Source organism: Mobula birostris, chromosome 3, assembly GCF_030028105.1.
Source record: "Mobula birostris isolate sMobBir1 chromosome 3, sMobBir1.hap1, whole genome shotgun sequence".
In the NCBI taxonomy this organism is placed as follows: domain Eukaryota; kingdom Metazoa; phylum Chordata; class Chondrichthyes; order Myliobatiformes; family Myliobatidae; genus Mobula; species Mobula birostris.
The window spans coordinates 117503535-117518393 of NC_092372.1; the positions used below are offsets into that span (position 1 = coordinate 117503535).

At 38.6% G+C, this 14859-nt stretch overlaps 1 protein-coding gene across 4 annotated transcripts in view; it reads left to right on the plus strand.

Moving 5' to 3' along the window:
* klhl12 (kelch-like family member 12) overlaps positions 1 to 14859 on the plus strand; it is a 128030-nt gene that overhangs the window by 39371 nt on the left and 73800 nt on the right. For all 4 annotated transcript variants that reach the window (XM_072253237.1, XM_072253240.1, XM_072253238.1 and 1 more), the window contains exon 6: positions 10090 to 10239. In XM_072253237.1, coding sequence (XP_072109338.1) covers positions 10090 to 10239 — 150 coding nt within the window. The remainder of the gene's footprint in view (positions 1 to 10089; positions 10240 to 14859) is intronic.

Consider the following 14859-nt stretch of genomic DNA (forward strand, 5'->3'; position numbering starts at 1 on the left):
CCATTGAATCTGCTCCGCCATTCAGTTATGGGCTGATCCAATTCTTCTAGTCATCCCCACTCCCCTGCCTTCTCCCCATACCCTTTGATGCCCTGGCTAATCAAGAACCTGTCTATCTCTGCCTTAAATGCACCCAATGACTTGGCCTCCACAGCCGCTCGTGGCAACAAATTCCACAGACTTATCACCCTCTGACTAAAGTAATTTCCCCACATCTCTTTTCTAAATGGACGCCCTTCAATTCTGAAGTCGTGCCCTCTTGTCCTAGACTTGCCTGCTATGGGAAATAACTTTGCCATATCTAATCTGTTCAGGCCTTTTAACATTTGGAATGTTTCTATGAGATCCCCCCGTCCCATTCTCCTGAACTCCAGGGAATACAGCCCAAGAGCTGCCAGATGTTCCTCATACAGTAACCCTTTCATTCCTGAAATCATTCTCATGAATCTTCTGTGAACCCTCTCCAATGTCAGTATATCCTTTCCAAAATAAGGAGCCCAAAACTGCACACAATACTCCAAGTGTGGTCTCACAAGTGCCTTATAGAGCCTCAACATCACATCCCTGCTCTTATATTCTATACTTCTAGAAATGAATGCCAACATTGCATTTGCCTTCTTCACCACTGACTCAACCTGCAGGTAACCTTTAGGATATCCTGCACGAGGACTCCCAAGTCCTTTTGCCTCTCTGCATTTTGAATTCTCTCCCCATCTAAATAATAGTCTGCCCATTTATTTCTTCCACTAAAGTGCATGACCATACACTTTCCAACATTGTATTTCACTTGCCACTTCTTTGCCCATTCTAAACTATCGTAAGTCTCTCTGCAGGCTCTCTGTTTCCTCAACACTACCCGCTTCTCCACCTATCTTTGTATCATTGGCAAATTTAGCCACAAATCCATTAATCCCATAGTCTAATTCATTGACATAAATCTTAAAAAGCGGTCCCGACATTGACCCCTGTGGAACTCCACTGGTAACCAGCAGCCAACCAGAATAGGATCTGTTTATTCCCACTTTCTCTTTTCTGCTGACCAGCCAGCGCTCCACCCATGCTAGTAACTCCCCTGTAACTCTATGGGCTCTTATCTTTCTAAGCAGCCTCATGTGCAGTACCTTATTAAAGGCCTTCTGAAAATCCAAGTACAGCACATCCGCTGCATCTCCTTTGTCTACCCTACTTGTAATTTCCTCAAAAAATTGCAGTAGGTTAGTCAGGCTGGATTTTCCGTTCAGGAAACCATGCTGGCTTTGGCCTATCTAGTCATGTGCCTCCAGGTATTCCGTAATCTTATCCGTAACAATCGTTTCCAACAACTTCTCAACCACTGATGTCAGGTTAACAGGTCTATAGTTTTCTTTCTGCTGCCCCCCACTCTTCTTAAATGGCAGAGTAACATTTTGCAATTTTCCAGTCTTCCAGTACAATGCCTGAATCTATCGATTCTTGAAAAATCATCATTAATGCCTCCGCAATCTCTCCAGCTGCTTCCTTCAGAACCCGGGGGTGCATTCCATTTGGTCCAGGAGATTTATCTACCCTCAAGCTTCCTGAGCACCTTCTCAGTCATAATTTTCTCTGCACAAACTTCACTTCCCTGACACCTCACGAATGTCCAGTATACTGCAGATGTCTTCCACTCTGAAGACTGATGCAAAATACACATTCAGTTCCTCTGCCATCTGTGCATCTCTCATTACAATATTTCCAGCGTCATTTTCTATTTGTCCTATATCTACCCTCAACTCTCCTTTACCCTTTATATATTTTGTACTTTCTTTAATATTAGTCACCAGCTTCCTTTCATAATTCATCTTTTCCTTCCTAATGACCTTCTTAGTTTCCTTCTGCAAGTTTTTAAAAGCTTCCCAATTCTCTATCTTCCCACTAGCTTTGGCTTCCTTGTATGCCTTCTCTTTTGCTTTTACTTCAGCTCTGACTTCACTTGTCAGCTATAAAAGTTGAAAGGCCTCAATAGAGTGAAGGTGGAGAGGATAGTTCCTATGGTGGGAGAGTCTAGGACCAAAGGACACAGCCTCGATTCTTTAGCCAAAGTGGTGAATCTGTAGAATTTGTTGCCACTGGTGACTGTGGAGGCCTAATCAATGGGTATATTTAAGGCAGAGCTTGATTCTTGATTAGTCAGGGCACAAAGGGTTATAGGTCGAAGGCAGGAGATTGAGGCTGAGAGGGAAATGGATCAGCCAGGATGAAATGGCGGTGCAGACTCGATTGGCCACATTGCCTAACTTTGTTCCTATGTCTTACGGTACTGAGAGTGTTATGCTGTTGAATGCTGAGCTGTAATTAGTAAACAGCAGCCTGACGTAGATATTCCTGTTGTTCAGGTGTTCCATGGCTGAGTGGAGAACCAGTGAAGTTGCATCTGCTGTGGACATATTGTGGCCGTAGGCAAATCGCAGTGGGTCCAGCTCCTTGCTTAGCCATGTGATAATTCTGGCCATGACCTATCTCTTAGAGTCCTTAATCACAGTAGATGTGAGTGCAACCGTGCAAAGTGCAGGCTATCTATCTATAGCCTGTATCTGAGGTATGACTGCCTCACTAAAACTGTCATCTATGATATCCTCAGCTCCTCGATGATCCTGAGCACATTCATCTGCACCTCCAGTTCTATGACTGGTCTGTCAGGAGCTGCAGCTGGATACACTACGGATGTGATGTTGAGGCTCTATAAGGCGCTGGTGAGACCTCACTTGGAGTACTGTGGGCAGTTTTGGTCTCCTTATTTAAGAAAGGATGTGCTGACGTTGGAGAGGGTACAGAGAAGATTCACTAGAATGATTCCGGGAATGAGAGGGTTAATATATGAGGAACGTTTGTCCGCTCTTGGACTGTATACCTTGGAGTTTAGAAGAACGAGGGGAGACCTCATAGAAACATCTCGAATGTTGAAAGGCATAGACAAGAGTGGATGTGGCAAAGTTATTTCCCATGATGGGGGAGTCTAGTACGAGAGGGCATGACTTAAGGATTGAAGGGCGCCCATTCAGAACAGAAATGCGAAGAAATTTTTTTAGTCAGAGGGTGGTGAATCTATAGAATTTGTTGCCACGGGCAGCAGTGGAGGCCAAGTCATTGGGTGTATTTAAGGCAGAGATTGATAGGTATCTGAGTAGCCAGGGCATCAAAGGTTATGGTGAGAAGGTGGGGGAATGGGACTAAATAGGAGAATGGATCAGCTCATGATAAAATGGCGGAGCAGACTCAATGGGCCGAATGGCCTACTTCTGCTCCTTTGTCTTCTGGTCTTATGGTTGTCTTATGGATGCCCATTTCCATCAGGGCGACCTCAAGGTTCCCTGACTGCCCACATATTGCAGGAGGAGCATTCCAGTGCCTTGACTATCATTTGTCTACAGCAATTCGGATCAGCAGCGAAATAAAAACCTTACCTGTTCTTGACTGCTATTCGCCTTTGCCTCCATTCCAAAATCTCTTGAGCTAAAGCCTCAGATCTAGGGATTCCCTCTGCCGCCATCTGCTCTTTCAATATTTTTATTAATATTATATAAATTGCATGAATACAAATACAAAATTCATAAGGATACAAGTAATACGAATTACATTACATTAAAATCACAGTGATATGATCACAGTATCCCATATTATTATCCCTATCAATTATGTAGAAAAATAGATTGAATGATGAAATGAAATAAAATAAAATAATTATATTTTATTTAAAAAATATCTACCCCCACTACGAAAATGAGCTAAAAAAAAAGAGAAGAAAAAAATGCCTTACCATATAATATTATAATAATAGCTCAGATCCATACTTTAATAACAGTTCAAAGATTATGGAAATAATTCAGAAAGGGTCCTCATAGCATTAGAAAATCATGTTTAGAATCAGAAATTGAACAATGAATCTTCTCTAGATCAAGGCACAACATAACATCAGATAGCCATTGGACATGAGTGGGTCGGGTGGCCTCCTTCCACTTGAGCAAGATTGCCCTACTGGCCATAAGAGACATAAAGACCAATACCCGCAAATTAGATGGCTTCAGTTTTGTAGCACTATCTTCAACAATACCAAACATAGTAGTCAAGGGATTGGGCTTAAAACTAACATTGAAAAGTACAGAAAAAGTTTGAAATACATCTTTCCAAAATTTTTTCAAGGCTCAGACATGTCCAAAACATATGAATTAGTGTGGCCATTCCATTAGTACATCAATCACAGTAAGGGGAAATACCTGCGTAGAAGCAAGAGAGCTTGTCTTTAGACGTATGAACTCTATGCACCACTTTGAATTGTAATAAAGAATGACGAGCACATAATGATGAAGAATTAATCAATTTTAAAATAATCTTCCAGCTCTCTTCAGATATGAAAATCTGTAAATCCTTGTCCCAGTCTCCTTTAATTTTATCTAAAGAGGCCTTTTTCAGTCCCAACAGCAGACCGTAAATGTAAGATATTGAACCATTGTCAAAGGGTTTCAGATTAAAAATTGTATCTATTCTTATCTGGACTTGTAGAATATGTAACTGAGATCTTAAAAAAGTCTCTGATCTGTAAGTATGGAAAAATGTGGGTATTGGAAAGGTTAAATTTCGTTGAAAGTTGCACAAAAGAAGAGAGATTCCCTCCATCAAACAAATCCTGAAATCGTTTAATACCCAACCTATCCCATTCTTTAAAATATAAGTCAATTATAGATGGTTTAAAAAAACAACTAGGAAAGAATCTCGAGAGGGAGAATCAATAAACCAAAATGTTTTCTAAACTGTAACCAAATCCTCAAAGTATGTTTGACTACCACATTGTCAGTTAGTTTATTTAAAAATAAAGGAAGCGAGGGTCCAAGTAAAGAAATAATGGAAAATTTCATAACAGAATTGACTTCTAAAGAGACCCATATAGGACAATTCTCATGGTTAATGTAATATATCCAGAACTTAATATTTCGTATATTACCTGCCCAATAATATAACCTAAAATTGGGTAAGGCAAAGCCGCCATTCTGTTTGGTTTTTTGAAGGTGAGCTTTATTTATTCAAGGTTTTTTATTCTTTCATATATAGGAAGAAAGAATTGAACCCAAGGAGTCAAAAAAAGATTTAGGAATAAAAACAGGCACAGCTTGAAAAAGGTGTATAAATTTAGGTAAGATATTTATTTTAATAGGATTAATTTGGCCAATCAGTGTTAAAGAGAGAGGCGACCAATTAGTAAGTTTTTTTTAACATATTTCATTAAAGTTAAAAAATTTTCCTTAAATAAATCTTCATAATTCTTAGTAAATGTTACTTCTAAATACGTAAATTGTTTTCTTAAAATTTTAAAAGGAGGGTTAATATCTGTTGGTATTAAATTGTTTAGAGGAAACAGTTCACTCTTATGTAAATTTAATTTATATTGTGAGAACTGGCTAAAATTGGTCAGTAAACAGAACACAGATGGTAAAGAGGTTGTAACATTAGATATAAAAAGCAATAAATCATCAGCATAGAGCAGCACTTTATGAATAGTACCTCTCCTTAAAATACCAGTAATCTCTTTAGACTCTCGAAAAGCAATTGCTAAGGGTTCTAATACCAAATCAAAAAGTAGAGGGCTCAAAGGACAACCCTGTCTAATCCCACATTGGAGTTTAAAGGGTTTAGAATTCTAAAGATTAGTAAGAACCAGAGCAGAGGGAAATAAATAATTTAATCCAATGAATGAAGTTAGGTCCAAAATTAAATTTTTCTAAGGATGTAAAAAGGTAATTCCATAAGACCATAAAACAAAGGAGCAGAAGTAGGCCATTCGCCCCATCGAGTGTGCTCCGCCATTTTATCATGAACTGATCCATTCTCCTATTTAGTCCCACTCCCCTGTCTTCTCACCATAACCTTTGATGCCCTGGCTACTCAGATACCTATCAACTCTGTCAAAGGCCTTCTCCGCATCCAAAGATATCATACATTCCGCTATTTCCTTAGATGGAGAATACATAACATTTAACAAATGCCATATATTAAAATGGAATATCGATTTTTAATAAATCCTGTCTGATCATCCGAAATTATAGAGGATATAATATTTCAAGTCTGCGAGCCAACACTTTAGATAAAATTTTAGTATCAAAATTGAGTAAAGAGTTAGGTCTATACGAAGAACATTCAGTAGGATTCTTATTCTTTTTAAGAATAAGCGAAATGGAAGCTTCATAAAAAGACTGCGGTAACCTTCCTACCTTATAGGAATCTGTAAGGGTAGAACATAAATGTGCTATAAGCAAGGATGAAAAAGCCTTACAAAACTCTCCAGAGAATCCATCGGGTCATGGGGATTTCCCAGAATGCAATTCTCGAATAGCTGAGCAATTTCCTCCTGGGAAGTAGGTTGATCCAATTGCCTACAATCATCTATCGAAAGGTTAGGAATTGATCTAAAAATTAGTCATTACAATATTATCATTGGATTAAATTACTTTATTTATTTCCCTCTGCTCGGGTTCTTACTAATCTTGCAATATTATCATTAACAGAGTCAGAACTATACTATTTGGAATAAGGTTCCCTAAAAGTGTCATTAATTTCAAAGTGGTCAGTTATCATGTCCCCATTAATTTTACGTAGTTCTTTAATTTGCCGCTTGGTTATAAATGGCTTCAATTGATTAGCCAGTAGCTTACCAGTTTTATCTCCGTGAATATAAAATTGACTTCTATCTTTTAAAAACTGGCTTTCAATTGGATGCATTAAAAGAAGATCATATTTAGTTTTGGTTTCAATACGTTGCTTACATGTTTCAGGATTGGATACCGAAGCATATTTATGGTCCGGTTCTTTTAACTGATTAACTAGTTCGTTTCTCTCTTTGGTTAACTTTTTTAATGATGTTTGCAGTGTACGAAATAATTTGACCCCGTATATATGCTTTAAAATTATCCCATATAATAAGGCTAGACGTCTCTTCCAACGTAATTTCTTGAAAAAAAGGGGTAATTTGATTCCCCATAAATTTTAAAAAGTCCTTATCGGATAACAGAGTTAAATTAAATTGCCAAAATCTACTCATAGGGATAGGACCAGGAAGATTTAAAGATAAAAGTACAGGACAGTGGTCAGAAATAGCAATCTCTTTATATTCAATTGATCGAACCAATGGAATCATTTGACTGTCAATAAAAAAATAATCAATCCTGGTTAAAGAATGACGGACATGAGAGAAAAAAGAATACTCCCTGTCAGTCGGATAAAGAAAACGCCGAGCATCAACTATACCACATTTAGTTACAAAGGTTTGGATAAACAAAGCTGATTTATTAAGTGTGGCTAGTTTGACAGACGAGCGACCTAATACTGGATCTAACCAGCAGTTAAAATCTCCTCCCATCACAAGAGAGTAAGTACACAAATCTGGGAAAAATGAAAATAGATGTTCAGAAAATCCTGGGTCATCTATGTTGGGGGCATATACATTGGCAAAAACAATCAATTTACTGTCTAAACTCCCTGATACAATAACAAGTCGACCATTAGGATCCGAAACAACTTTATACTGAACAAAAGTAACTGTATTATCTACGAAAATTGAAACTCCACGTGATTCTTCATTAAAAGAAGAATGGAATTGCATACCCTTCCACCGAGTAAAAAAATGTAAGCTATCACAACTGTGTATGTGCATTCCTTGTAAGAAAATAATGGGTGCTTTTAATTTTTTAATATAAGCAAACACTTTGTTCCGTTTAATGGGGTGATTTAGCCCTTTCACATTCAAACTAAATAAATTAATATTTCGAACCATTTAAAATACCAATCATCATGTAATTAAAAGATCTGGTCATAAGTTATTAAAACTAGAGAGCAAACTGTAAGGTAAGGTAGTCAAACAGACAATTATATAATCAACCCAACACAGCTCCCAGAGAGAATAGGTCCTACCCCCTTTCCTACCAAAGCCAGAAGGCTGACCAATAAACAGTCAGCGAGCTAACAACTAAAAGGTTCCCTCCCAAAAAAATCCTGTTGACAGAAACTCCAGTCCTTCGAAGTCAATTATGTCCCTACCAAGACACAACATAAAAAGAAAAATAACTCAGTATTCGAAAATATAGAAGGATTGATTTAAACAAATTCAAAGAAAGATATATTAAAATAAAGCCTCAAAAAGGAATATAATAAAAAAGTATCAAAAAAAACAAACACCAAAATATAAACAGCCAAAATGTAAGCTTATTGAAACCTTATTTCAAATTCATATTAACAGAAAAAAAATTGATCAAATAAGAAATATAACAGTTTTAGACTTCAGCCTTCAGAATCTCTTTTGCTCCTTCAACTGATTTTTTTTCTTTTTTGCAATCCGTTTTTCAAAACAATACTCAGATGGGCAGGAAAACGAAGAGATGGTTTAAATTCTTTATTGTAAAGTTCCGACATAACTTCTTTATATTTCATATGATCAGCCATAACTTCAGGCGAATAGTCCTCCACAAGTCTGACTTTGTAACCATGGAAATCGATCATTCCTTGTCAACGGGTATGGCGAATTAAAAGGTCCTTAATACGAAATTCATGAATACTTAGAATGACCGACCTAGGTCTCGCTGCCGATGACAGTGGTTTCGAAGTCGGCGAGCGATATGCTTGATCAAGCTTAGGCTCAGAGGTGAATAAAACAGGGAATAGCTGCTTCAGAAAGTTTGCAAAAAACTTCGTAGGGTCAGCACCTTCAATTGATTCTTTAAGACCCAGAACTCGCAAATTATTTCTCCTGTTTCTATTTTCTAGATTGGTAATCCTTTTCATCAGTTTTTCATTGGATAAAGATAACTCTTTGCAGAGATTAATTGTATCTTCAACATCCTCTTCAATTGTCAACAGCTTTGCAGTATTTTCCTAAATTCAGTTCTCATGTTCAGTTAAAGTTTGTTGGATTGTATCCGATTTGCCATTAAGTCATTGAAACTCCTCAGAAAGTTTGGTTTTTGCCGTTTAAGGAAGTCGCTGATTGAATTCAAGGTGACTGGGGATTCATCTTCTATTTCCCATTCTTTTGCAGAAGCTTTTGTTTTTTTTTCCCAGCCATAGAGCAGTATTAAAGTATTATAATAAGGTTTCAAAAAAAAACCTGGTAGGAGACAATGAAGTAAATACGGTAGGAGCAATCTTAAATGATGTTACTCCATCAGCTGCCAACAGGGCTGTGCTGCCATCTGCTGACGAATGGATTATAATGCAGTAAAGCACAAGAAAACTTTCAGCCTGCCAGACCAGTTAAATGGCAAACAACTTAATATACAGGGATAGCATAACAGACTCAGTAGTTCAGCTGAGCATGAAAATCAGAAGAAGAGTAAAAACAAATAAGCATGTGGAATGGTTACTATTTGGTAATAAAGAATCATTTCCTTTAATGGTATGTTTAGAAAGTTGAGCAATTAATTGCTAGAGGAACTCAACGGGTCAGGCTGCATCTGAAGGAAATGGACAGTTGATGTTTCCAGTTGAGGCCCTTCATCTGAAACTAGATCTTGATATCAGAGCAAGTGAAAAGTAGATGGTGAAAGATGGACTGGAAAGATATATTCAAAGTTTGAGATAAGGTTAATAGAAAGGGAGAAAGTTATTGTGGAATATAAGTAGTTGCATTGATTAGTTGTGTGAAATAACATATTTAAGTGCACTTTTAGTACCATTGTACCTTTTGCAGTTGGACACTTATCACACAGCAAAAAAAATGTTGCTGTCCATGAGGAACATTACCACCATACATTTGCATCCTTTGTTAATTGTTCTTTATCTTGCTGGAGAGAGAACTTCGAAGATCCACCAGTAAAACTAAGTGATGCTTACTATTACTGCCTTACATTGAAAAGTGCATTTAATTTAAATAAAATTAATTTTAATTGTGCAATTCCATTGAGCAAACAGAATATTTTTGATGTATTCTTAGGGGAAAGTAACTATGACCCTTACCACCATTAACGGCACAATTCTGCTCCTCCACAGCATCTCATTGTGAGCAATATGACCCAGTTTACAAGTTTGTGGTTAGTTAACTGAAGTACTGTGGGTTATTGATTGCTTTCTGATGAGCTGCCACTGTTGCAGGTGGATTCGGAAGAACCTGTGTTTGAAGCAGTAATAAACTGGGTAAAGCACTCTAAGAAGGAGCGAGAAGACTTCCTACCAGATCTGCTGCAATACGTAAGGATGCCACTGCTCACACCAAGATATATCACGGATATTATTGATGCCGAGGTGGGTAACTCTTAAAAATAGACTGCTGTTACTTGTAATTTAAATGGTAAGTGAGACAGTTGTGTACTTTACCATGGTTATTAAATACAATTACAATTGAAAAAGGATCGCATGCTCTTCCGGTGTACGTGACGAATAAACTCAGGCTTCCAGCTGGATACAGGTATCGATTATAACCAATATTTCGATGACAAACTCTGCCATCTTTATCAGGGCATGTCTAGTTTGCTGGTATTTATACCCCCGGAGCCTGTCGCTCCTGATTGGTTAGTCATTATCCAATCAGGTTTCTACTCTTCCACCTTGCTTGCAATCAAATTTTAGTTCTTACTAAGAGCGAGGCCTTCATCTTTGTTAAAATTCTTTTCCACTGGTTTTATTTCAATGGCTTCCTTTACCAGGAGGTCCCAAAAGCCATTGGCGTGGCACAGTAGTTTTGTGTCGAAGCCTGTTGCGTCAGACATGGCACCCATTCACATGGACTTATACCTCAACAATAACGACCACCATGATGCCTCCCAGCATAGAGCAGTTCTTTCTACTTTGATTAACCGTGCAAAAACTATTTCAGACCCAGAAAGTCTCCCCAGAGAAACAAGACGATCATGCATGACATTCCTACAGAATGGCTACAGAATGAAGGAAGTTAAAAGAGCTGACAGAAAAACTAAGAAACCTAACAACGAGGAGGAACCCCTCGCTACCGCCTGTCTTCCCTATATTTACACAGTTTCTGGAAGGATCAGTAGAATCCTAAAGAAATTGTTACATGCTCAAGGAGATCTGTTTTTTTTTTGAGAATGATGGAATTGTCTTTTGGAGGTCACCTGATGTGAATTTCCCGCCGATGTGAGGTCACGTGATGACATGTGCCCCGTGACAATATAAGGGTCGACTCAGGTGACACAGTAGGTTTTTTGAGTTTGTAGATTTCCAGGTAGAACATGTTGTGCCTCCGTTTCTGTTGCGTGTTTTTTTGTGACGCAGTTTCATTTTTAAAACGGAAGGTGCATTCTTTGACAAGATATTGCATTTGGACTGGGAATTTGTCGCTGGAAGTGCCAATTTACTCAATTCCGACAGTTTTGAAGGGAGAGTGAAGAATTCATCGAAGTGAAGGATCGAGAGAAGTCGGCATCGTTTGGCAGTTTAATAAAGAATTGACCTTACTGAGTCTTCGTTGGGGAAGTACCTGCATCGAGATAACTCTTGCAAAAGCGCAATCAGTTCATGCAAGAAGGTGCTCTCTCTCTCTCTCTCTCTCTCTCTAGAGGAATTTAAGGTCAGTTGATTTAAACTGTCTAATTTCGGCATCGGGAATCCTGTGGACAGAGCCAGCAGTAAAAGTGCGTCGGTGAAGAAATCCTTCTCCAGAGAAGTCTCTCCCAATTGAATGTGTAAAACTGTTGGACTTCCAAAGTTATCACTTTAAGAACTATATCTGACTGTATCACTTTAAGAACTGTTTTCGCATTTAACGCTTTAAGAACCAGAGCCGAGTGGAATTGATGAACGGCTGCGTACCTGTCAACCTCCGGTTAAAGTTTTCCTTTGCTTTTTTCCCCCTTATCGTTTATATGTGTTTAATAAATGTTTGGTTGTTTTCATAAAACCTGTCTCGATTAATATTCATTGTTGCCAGTTACGTAACAAAATACTGGATTAATACCATCCACAAACTCATAAGGAAGCTCAAATCACAGCTTATGTAGATCAGAGATTACCTGCTCACTTCATTTAATTACTGTTGCTCGCTGTTTTAGTGGGTGATCAGTTGTTGCTGGAGTCTTTTATGCTATAGGTTTATTCGATCATTGCTGTGTATGTTACGCAATGTTCAGTGGATTTTTGCTACCAATGAGCTATGCCCATTCCTCTCCTGCAATTGTACGGCTTAAAATTATTTATCTCATTATTTATTTAATTTTCAAGTCATGCTAATCTTTTTGTCAACATGTATGTTTTTGTTACCTAATGCTATTGTGTCACAGAATTAGTTGTACAACGTTGAAAATAGCCTTGTCCCAACCTATTCATGCAGGCTGTATTGGCTAGCGACACTAATCCCATTTGTCTGTATTAGCTCAAATCCCTCTATTCCTTTCTTACACAAGTTCTTGTCCAGATGGTTTTTAAACATTGTAATTATATCTGCTTCTATCACTTTTTGAGCAGCTCGTTCCATATAACCACCTTGTTCTGTATGAAAAACTGGCCCCTTAGATCAGTGGAGTCATAGGGACTTAATTATAGTCTTATGGGATTGTTTATTTCTTTCTTTCTTTAGAGATACAGCTTGGAATAGGCTCTTCTGGCCCTTTGAGCTGTGTTGCCCCAGCAACCCCCGACTTAACCCCAGCATAATCATGGAACAATTACAATGATAATTAACCTACTAACTGGTACATCTTTGGACTGTGGGAGGAAACCAGGGCACCCAGAGAAAACGTATGCATTCCATGGAGAGGATACACAGACGCCTTAAGATGACGTTGGAACTGAACTTTGAACTCTGACCAACAGCTACACTACCAGGGTGCCCCAAATTGTCTAAGGGTGTATTGAATTTTAGGAAGTTTTGTTAACAAAGTTATCAACATCTGTATGGAGCTTGATATCCTACATGTACTATATAAAAGTAAAGTAAAGGCATCCGTTAGTCTTGCGAGACCATGGATCTGCGCCTGGAAAGTCTTCACTCTCCAGGGCGCAGGCCTGGGCAAGGTTGTATGGAAGACCAGCAGTTGCCCATGCTGCAAGTCTCCCCTCTCCATGACACCAGTGTTGTCCAAGGGAAGGGCATTAGGACCCATACTATATAATAGCCAATCAACTGATCATTGTTTATAAGTCATGCTCTTTCATTGCAGATAACACGGTGGCACCTGTCATCTTAATTAGATGTTACTTTTAACCTGTAGGCTGTAATAACTGTTTATTTGCTATTGTACTTTACTTTCTGTCCTCCATTTTGCAAGACTTAGTGAAACTCTTTGCCTCCTCAACTTTGCTCTCATGACTACCTTGGTCATTTTTGGAATTTGCAGTGCCACCCTTGCTCACACCCTCCTCCATGTGGATAGTTCCAAATATAGGCTGTTCTCATTTTCAGTCTCATTCCAGGATCCGTGTGATGTTACCACATTTGTTTTACAGCTGGTCAAAGTCACTGTCAGTACTTTTAAATAAACAAAAAGGGGAACAGGCTTTTTCAGTGGATGAGGACTTGCCACTCTATGGGAGACATTTGGCATTCGGAAGTAAAATATATAATTGAATTGACTTTATTTCTTACATCGTTCACATATATGAGGAGTAAAAATCTTTACGTTACCTCTCCGTCTCAGTGTGCAATGACAATCATAGTAATTTATACTAACTTATAATAAATAGAACAGTCAATGTAATGTACAAATACACTCAAATCAGCATCAGTTAATCAGTCTGATGGCCTGGTGGAAGAAGCTGTCCTGGAGCCTGTTGGTCCTGGCTTTTATGCTGCGGTACCGTTTCCCGGATGGTAGCAGCTGGAATAGATTGTGGTTGGGTTGACTCAGGTTCCCAATGATCCTTCGGACCCTTTTGTCACACCTGTCTTTGTAAATGTGCTGGGTCATGGGAAGTTCACAACTACAGGTGCGCTGGGCTGTCTGCACCACTCTCTGAAGAGTCCTGCGATTAAGGGAGGTAAAGTACCCTTAATCAGCCAGGTAAGTTTGATTAGAAATTGAGATAAAGATGGGAATTAAGAAGGTGGTGCCCAAGATCGTAGTGATTGAGGAAGGCAACTGTGGCAAGGACAACTTGGCTGGTGGGAAGGATGATAGATAAGTAAGTGATGGTAAGAGAGAGTTGGAGTTTGGAGAAACAGATTGTGTCAAGACTCAGTAAAAGGTGGCAGGAAGGATTAAACAAATATATTATTTTTGGCCTTACTGAAAGAATAGAAGACACAAAAAAGTCTATAAAAAGATAACAGTGAAGGCAGATAATGCACAAAGAAGGGGGAAGAAAAGGCTCAGGATATTTGAGATTGCAGGTGCCCTTGTTTCTAGTGAGTAAGGGTCAGAGTTAAAAACCAGGCTGCACTTGTTGGGACTTTCTGCAGAACTTGAAATCACAGGAGCCGATACTTGTGGTGAGTAAGTGCCAGATTTTAAAAGTGACCAGGCCCTATCAGGATTTCCTGCAAAGCTTGAGATCATTTGGGTTATTGGGCACTTAGCTTGAGGGAATAAAAATAAATTAGGTTTCTGCGGAGTAGCTATAGTGTGAGTGGGTCAAGGTTAGAGTGGGGAACTGAGACTTTTGCTCAAGAGGCTTTGGCAAGAGGTAGGTGAGGGGAGGCTGAGATTTCTATCAAGTTTTGTTTTTTTTTATTAGTTCCTAGCTATAGCAGTGAAAATAGATCTGATGAAAATGGTGTGCTCCTTTGCAAGATGTAGGAGATCTTCTTCCAACAAGCTATGCAAATGATAGTCTTGAGTGCCTGTCTTGTGATTGCAAAACCTTTTTGGACGTTGATAATGTAGAATTTAATTGAATTGACTTTATTTCTTACATTCTTCACATGAGGAGTAACAATCTTTATGTTACATCTCCGTCTAAATGTACCGTGTG